General features: G+C 48.0%; 1 protein-coding gene across 1 annotated transcript in view; it reads left to right on the forward strand.

Annotated features, from left to right (window-relative positions):
* FAT2 (FAT atypical cadherin 2) overlaps positions 1-8,296 on the forward strand; it is a 64,323-nt gene that overhangs the window by 40,868 nt on the left and 15,159 nt on the right. The window contains exons 14-18 of the mRNA XM_023515043.1: positions 219-433; positions 1,413-1,550; positions 2,100-2,243; positions 3,832-4,029; positions 7,665-8,296. Coding sequence (XP_023370811.1) covers positions 219-433; positions 1,413-1,550; positions 2,100-2,243; positions 3,832-4,029; positions 7,665-8,296 — 1,327 coding nt within the window. The remainder of the gene's footprint in view (positions 1-218; positions 434-1,412; positions 1,551-2,099; positions 2,244-3,831; positions 4,030-7,664) is intronic.

Here is an 8,296-nt window from a genome sequence, read left to right on the forward strand (position 1 = left end):
AAAGAAAAGAAAAGAAACAAAGAAAGAAAGAAAATGAGAGGCAATGAAGGGGTAGGAGAGGGAACAACAAATAGGGAGATAAAGGGTGAGGTGATGGGGGAGACTCACCTCTCCTGGCCCGGTGGAGCTGCTGCTCCTGGGCTGGGCTCAGATCCCCCAGTCCCCTGCTTCTGGGGTTGCAGCTGCCTCAGTGCTCCAGTCACTTCTTATTTCTTCAGGGGTCTTGTACGTCAACCAGAGCCTGGACTTTGAGACAAGCCCCAAGTACTTCCTGTCCATCGAGTGCAATCGGAAGAGCTCTTCCTCCCTCAGTGACACGACCACCATAGTGGTCAACATCACTGATGTCAATGAACACCGGCCAAGATTCCTCCAGGGTCTGTACAGCACAAGGGTCTTGGAGAATGCCATCCTGGGGGACGTCATCCTCACAGTAAGGATCTGCGACTTTGCTCATTGTAGGGCATGGGCCCTGCGGTGGTTTCGTATCTCACACACACACATCCTCATCCCCAGTCGTGGGTTAGCTTATTAAATTAATGCACTGTGGACTTGGCTGTGACTTATACTTACTCAGCCAAACAGTCTCTCATGAGAGATTGTCTCAGAGCTGTGTGACAAGATTGGAGGTTGGTCTGGGCTGGGTGAGCTGTGATAGGAGAGGAAGGAGAAAAGACCCCAGAGGACTGCCTGACTCCAACGGCTGGGAAGGCCTGGGCACAGTGAGTGACTAGGCATGACAGTGGGGTGGTGGAGGACAGGGACTGGGAGAACATCAAATAATACCTCTTTGCACTTAAATATGTGATTTCTCCCTCCTGAGTGGAGTGGAACCACATTCTATGCACCATACTCACGCTGCTCTGCAGCCCCTCTCATTCTGCCTCCCAGTCTCCTCCCCTCCCACTCCTGGAGGTGCACCCCGTGCTCCACCCACACAGGAAGATGTCCCTTTCCCCAGACATCTCCCGCGCCTCCACTCCTCTAGGGTCACACTGTTTCCTCTGCCTGGAACTCTTGCCCCAACCTCCTCGTCCTTCAAGGTTTCATGAACCCTTTACTGATCTCCCCAGTGTGACGGATCACTGTGTTCTCTGTGCTCTTATAAGCCTGCTCATCCTTTGACCCCAATTATAGTTATTTGTAAAATTAGACATTAAACTTTCTGTAGACAGATTTATTTTGGCACATCCCTCACCTCCTAGGACAGACCCTAGAACTCTGTCAGCATGAGTGAATGAATGAATGCTTTAGTCCACACTAGGATGTAAATGAGGATATTCCCTTGCCAGGGACTGCTGTGCTCCAGAAACTGCCAACCAGTCATCAGGGCAGGCATGTATCTGTCCTCTCCTCCATTCCCAGGTGCCAACCAATATTCCTCTCTATCACAATCACCCTCCCCACTGCAGGTGTCAGCAACTGATGAAGATGGACCCCAAAATAGTGCCATTACCTATAGCCTGGTAGGAGGGAACCAGCTTGGGCACTTCACCATCCACCCCAAGAAGGGGGAGCTGCAGGTGGCCAAGGCCCTGGACTGGGAACAGGTGAGTCATGAGGGAGGGCCCAGCCTGAGCTCATTAGAGCAGAGACATGATCCCACCACAGGTTTAGAGTATGTATCATGATCACATCTCCTGTCCTTCAGAGTGTGTACCGTTTGTTTTCTCTATAGCATCCCTGTTGACTGTGAGGACAGAAGAAGGAGAGGGACTGAGTGACCCATAACCTTCCCTAGAGGAGCTCAGATGGTCATTCTCACAATGACCAGGATCATTAGATCATTAGAGGGACAGCTGCCATTTATTGAGCCCCTGCTCTGTGCCAGACACCCTAAATGATGTATGTGCCAGTCAACCCCCAGAATAATCCTAAAGAGTCTCTTTTCCAAGGTCTCATAGCTAGTAAATTGTTGAGGAAGAAATCACTCCTATGTCTGTCTGAGTCCAGAACCTGAGCCCTAACGTGCTATGGGTGGGTAGCAGAGGCAGTCACAGGGAATTGTCTTCATCTTGTTTTTCCGAAAACATTAATAATGAACTGTGCGTAGAAGCAAGGGTCCTCACTGCTAACCTCCACTGGGCATCTTACAACAGACCTCAAGCTATTCCCTGAGGCTCCGAGCCACAGACAGTGGGCAGCCTCCACGGCACGAGGACACAGACATCACTGTCCAGGTGGTTGATGTCAATGATAACCCACCGAGATTCTTCCAGCTCAACTACAGTACCACCGTCCAGGTAAACTTAGCCTTCTTCCCTTCATTTCTCTCCTACCAGAAGGTGTTCTTCAGTGGTATCAGTTCACTCAGATGGTGGCTCTGACCTTGCCACTGATATGTCTAAAGCCAACACCTGCTGAAAGGATTATGGAATTTAAGGTACTCAGGCTGTGTTAGGCACTTCCATATCCATCTTGCTGGAGGCTCACAACAGCCATATAAAGTAGGTAGTACTCATTTTATAGATCTAAAATATGGAGGTGCAGAGTTAGAATGTGGCAACCTTGGTATTTAAACCCAGGAGGTTTTCCAGATCCCAAGCTGTTTTCACCATACTGATAATTTGCAAGTAGAATTTGGAGAGGGCCTTGGGATTCTATGAGGAAATGTCAGGGTTATAACAGGTGAAGGAGGGAAGAGAATGAAAAAGAGGGCAGAGTTCTGAGTCCTGTTATGCATCACCCAGGGTTGTTCCACTTTTATCTGTTTTATGTATTATGGGAATGAATCCAGATACTTGGGCTATAAATAACATATTCTTTGCCTAAAAGTATGTTAAATTATCAGGACTTACTCTTTCGCATTATAAGACGTCTGATGGACAATTCCATTCCAGAATGGGTTATGTCAGTAGGAAAGCAATACTATGGCTTTGGGTTAACTTCTTTGAAATTTCCTCATCTTCTCCCTCATGACTGAAATGGTTGCTGAAGCTCCAATGTCACACGTTAGCCTAACCATCTTCAAAGGCTAATTGAAGAAGATTTCTTTCGAAGGATCTGTTTTTATCAAAGACAATGACCTTTCAGAAACCCCACTTGATAGACTTCTCCGATCATCAACTGGTTTACTAGGTCAACCAAAAACTGACACAGGGATTCAGATTATTATAATTGACTTAGACCAATCATAGTTCATTTCCTCTTGGAGGAGCACATCTTTTCAAAGATAAGATGTCACCTCATGCTTGAACAAGAGCAGGATTTTGTAAGAAAGTAAGAGAGATTGACTACTGGATAGGCCATCATCAGTTTCTGCCCATTAGATCTGGTGTGTAGATAACATTGAGATGCTAAAAAGATGGTTAACCACTATTGTGTTATAGCATACTGAATTCCCATGTTACAAAACAAAGGTTGGAATGATAGTCAGGGAATCAATCTTTCTTTGTTGAATTTCTTTGGACTTGCCCATCATACATGCTTCGTTGTCTCTAAGAACCCATTTGTAGGTGTTCACTTGGCCCTGCAAATCACATGCATCCCAGGTGCTAAGTAATTAATATACATGATTCATTCAGCTGTGTGACCTTGGGCAAGCCACCTCTCCGTAGAATCAAGGGCTTGACCTTGCTTTCTAAGGACCCTTCCAGCCCCAGTTGTCTTTGTTTCTAAGTTCTAACGCTGGCCTCAGGGAGCTCCTGATCTAGAATAAAATGTCAATAACTACCTCAAAGGTAGAACAGGTGAATGCGTATCAGCTCAAAGTCCAGGCATGGCCTGAGAGCAGTCAGGTTGTTAAGGACTTATCCTAGATGAGAAAGAAAGGTGCAAAGACAAGGATTGGGGCTCATTTTGCTGTTTGGTCTTCTTTACTTTTGGTCTCAGGAGTACTCCCCCATTGGCAACAAAGTCCTGCAGCTGATCCTGAGTGACCCAGACTCCCCAGAGAATGGTGCCCCCTACTCTTTCCGAATCACCAAGGGGAACAATGGCTCTGCCTTCCGAGTGACCCCAGATGGATGGCTGGTGACTGCCAAGAGCCTAAGCAGGAGGGTCCAGGAATGGTATCAGCTGCAGATTGAGGTGAGTGCTGTGCTGGGCCTCTGATGGTGAATATGGCGACAGTAAATATGCTGGCAAAGGCACTACCAGGGCTTCTACCACTCTACCCCACCTTCTGGTTGAGGAAACTGAGGTTAAGTGATTGGCTTAAAGCAATGCTATTACAGGTTGCAGAGATGGCTTGCATCAAGTCCCAAACAGAACACCCTCCTCTGGCTCTAACTCCTAGAGTTTGGCCAGAACAACTCTCTGAACCTCAGGTGCTAACAAGAAGACCTATCTCACGGAATTGGTGTGTGTGTAGGGGGGCCCTATGCACAGGTGGAGGGGATTATGGTGATAATAGTTATGGGTTGTGTGGCAGTTGCCCAAGAACTGTGGCCAGGTTAGTGATCAAACATTTCTCCCTTAGTTGATTCCCCCCAAATCCCTTTCCTAAGTCTTGAGTGCAGTGGACCCTACTATTCCATGAACTTACGGTGTGGGAGTGATGATTGATTCATTCAGTCAGTCATTCCGTCTCTCAACAAGTATTTTTTGAGCGCCTACGATATGCCAGGCCCTATGCTAACAACTGCTAGGAATACAGCAGAGGAGAGGAAGGGAATGACTGTTTCCTGTCCCCAGGGGATTTCCATCCTAATTATGGACATAAATAATAAATAATAAACAAAGATAAAGAAAGAAATAACATTTGCACAAACTATGATAAAGAAATAAAGTAATGAGGAACTCATAAAGCACAGAGGACATTCAGAGGAAGGCAGCCCCATGAGGTCATGTTTGAGTGGAGATCTGGGCTGGCAACCATGTGAAAAGTGGGCAGGAGCGTGTCCCAGGCAGGAAGAACAAGATGAGTGAGGTCTTGCCATAGGGAAGAGCTTGAACTGATCCAAGATGTGACTGAGGTGGTCAGAGCAATGGTGGGAATGAAGGTGAAAAGATGGGCTAGGCAGATCATGGTGGTCTTGTGGGTGGGTGAACATGTTATCTGAGGTCCAAACTGGCTAGCAGTACTATGATCACTGTCTTAGTCCATTCGGGTGGCCATGATAGAATACTACAGATTGAGTGGCTTAAAGAATAGAAATTTATTTCTCACAGTTCTCAAGGGTAGAAGTTGAGATCAGGTGCCAGCACAAGCAGGCTCTGGCTCTGGTGAGGATTATCTTCTGTATTGCAGACTGCTGACTTTTTGTTGTACGTCTGCACAATAGCAAGAGAGTGAACTAGCAATCTGTCCTCTTCTCATAAGGGCACTAACTAATTCTATTAACACTCACCAGGGCCCCACCCTCATGATCTGATCACACCCCCAAAGTCCCTCCCCTGAAAACCATTACATTGTGGATTAGATTTCAACATTTGAAACTTGAGGGACACATTCAGTCCCTAGCACTAAAATAATTAACTGGTGATAATTGACTCACAACATGTAAATATCAAGACTGTTCCATGTTCTTGGAGCTGGGGATTAAAAAAAAGGGGGGGATTAAAAAAAAAAAAGGAACTGTTCTTGGCAAATCAGGACATATAGGCATCTAACCTAATTGTAAGCCTTGTTAATACTTTCAGATTTTCATCTAAGGGTAATGGAAAGTGGTTGAAGGATTTCAAGTAGGAAAGGGACCCTTCTTGTGTCTAAGGAGGCTCATTTTTGAAGCTCTGTACAGAGAGTGGGTGAGGAAGACCAATGAGAATTCACGCAAGCTGGAGCTAGTGGTGCTGAGAGCTCCAGGTGATGGAGAAGATGCTAGAAGGGGATAGAGAAGATCCAGCTGGTGATGAACTGGATGTGGGGATAGAAAGAAAAGAGAAGGATCAGGTTGACTCCCAAATTGCTGGCTCACAGAAGCCTGGACAGTAGTGCTGTTTGTGAGACCACAAAGACTCAAGGTTTGAGGCGGGACAGGTTTATGGGGCCTCCCAGTTCTCTGGGACCCATCTCTGTGAGGGGTCCACTGAGCAGTTCACAAATGGAAGTTGGCAACTGAGAGGACAGGTGTGGGCTAATGAAGATGGTCTTCAAAGCCAAGAGCATGAATGTGAGTGCTAAGGGGAGATGAGAGAGAACGGTTCCCTGACTTCTGTCTTCTCAGACCCGGGCAGGGCCCAGCCAGACAGGTGCTTAGTTGCTGCTCCCATGGTCACTCTCTTGCATCTGTCTGTATTTCCACTTCCATTCACTGGGGGGCACCATAGGCCAGCAAAGAAAAACACAGGCTATGGACGGAGGGATTCTGATTCTACTCAGGCCTTACCTGCTGCATGACCTAGGGCAGACTTGACCTCTGGGAGCTTCACTTGTGCCTTTTGTAAAATGGAAGACTTGAGGGTATCTATCTCATAAGGAAGGTAAACTATGGTAACTCATTGAAAGTATTTAACAGTGATTGGCACCTGGTTTGTACCCAGTTCGTGTTAGTTATACACCCTAGTTAGTGGCAGTGTTAACGATTGTTGTAGTTCATGTGAGCTATACGTCCTAGTTAGTGGTAGTATTAATGGTTGCTGTTGCTATCAGTCTCTCTTCAGTGTTACACATAACTTTCTTGTGCACTCAAAGTGTTGGGACGCATGTAAAAAAGACATTACCAAGAGACCCATGCAGACTTTCGTTAACAGCTGAGGAGGTAATAATGTCACTCAGGACAGGAAGGCAAGTTTTGTCTTCCCTAAGCCAGAGGAAGTTGCAGGGATGTGTGGGGAAACAGGAAAGGAAATGCATTTCTGACTCACATTCTTCTCGCTACTTGAATGAGGTCATGTCCCCCTGACTTCTAACCTTCCCTGGCTTTGTACCACTCTGACATGAAGTCCACCTGTGCCCCAGCCCCGCTTCCCTGGCCCTTCCCTACTCTCATTCCGGCACTGGTGGCCCCTTCTACTTCACTGGGCACACCACCCCTTTCCCACCATAGGACCTTACCCTCACTCTTCCCTGTTCCTGTCACCTCTTCTCTTTACCTTTTCTCATCCCTCAGGACTCAGCTCAGATGTCACTCCTCAGAGACTCCCTTCCTTCCCCTGATGGAAATGAGGTTTCTGTTCATCCCTTTCACAGCACTTCACCCAAGGCTGACCTTCTGTTGTATATTTGGTAGAATGTATTTCTGGTCTCTTTTCTCCTGTCACAGCAGAGGGCCTGGCCCATAGAAGGTATTTAATAAGTGTTTGTGGACTGGCTGGATGAGCAAATCCCCACTCCCTCTCCAGTGGTGTGGTCGAGGGGAATCCCTAAGGGGCTATTCTCAGGCGGAGCAGGTGTCTGAATGGCTGCGCGCTGGAATCGCCCAGAGACATCTGATGACTCACTTGAGAAGGAGGCCCAGGTGTATGTCTGGAGAGATACGAAGAGTCTCAGAGAGACTCAGAAGAAACTCTGAGAGGTGTTGGATGAGGAAAAAGAGCTGTTTAATGTACAGCATGGGATGTAACACCCTCCTGAATTCTTTATAAAACCTTCAGAAAATCTATATTTATAGACCATTGCTTTTGGAGTTAGATTTTTTTCCCTCCAAATGCAGCAAGGCACTGAGCCTGGACTCAGGGTGGGTGTGGGGCAGCCAGATGTGGCTCCACAAGGAGGCCCAGCCTCAGGTAGCCAAAGAGTGGTGCAGTCCTGTGGGTGACAGCAGTGTTTGTTTTGCCTACAGGCGACAGACAGCGGCGTCCCTCCCCTGTCGTCTTCCACATCTGTCCAAGTCCACGTCACGGAACAGAGCCACTACCCACCCTCTGCCCTCCCACTGGAGATCTTCATCACTGTTGGGGAGGAGGAGTTCCCGGGTGGCATGGTGGGTAAGATCCATGCCACAGACCGAGACCCTCAGGACACGCTGACCTACAGCCTGGCGGGAGAGGAGACCCTGGGCAGGCGCTTCTCAGTGGGTGCACCCGATGGCAAGATTATTGCCACCCAGGGGCTGCCTCATGGCCGCTATTCATTCAATGTCACAGTCAGTGACGGGACCTTCAGCACCACTGCTGGGGTTCACGTCCATGTCTGGCACGTGGGGCAGGAGGCCCTGCAGCAGGCCATGTGGATAGGCTTCCATCAGCTCACCCCTGAGGAGCTGGTGAGCGACCACTGGCGTAACCTGCAGAGGTTCCTCAGCAACAAGCTGGACATCAAACGGACCAACATCCACCTGGCCAGCCTTCAGCCTGCAGAGGCCGTGGCTGGCGTGGACGTGCTTCTGGTCTTTGAGAGGCACTCTGGAACTTCCTACAAGCTCCAAGAGCTGGCATCCATCATCACTCGCTCAGCCAAGGAGATGGAGCATGC

The sequence above is a fragment of the Otolemur garnettii genome, unplaced genomic scaffold, assembly GCF_000181295.1.
Source record: "Otolemur garnettii isolate 467f Iridium unplaced genomic scaffold, OtoGar3 scaffold00003, whole genome shotgun sequence".
Taxonomy (NCBI): domain Eukaryota; kingdom Metazoa; phylum Chordata; class Mammalia; order Primates; family Galagidae; genus Otolemur; species Otolemur garnettii.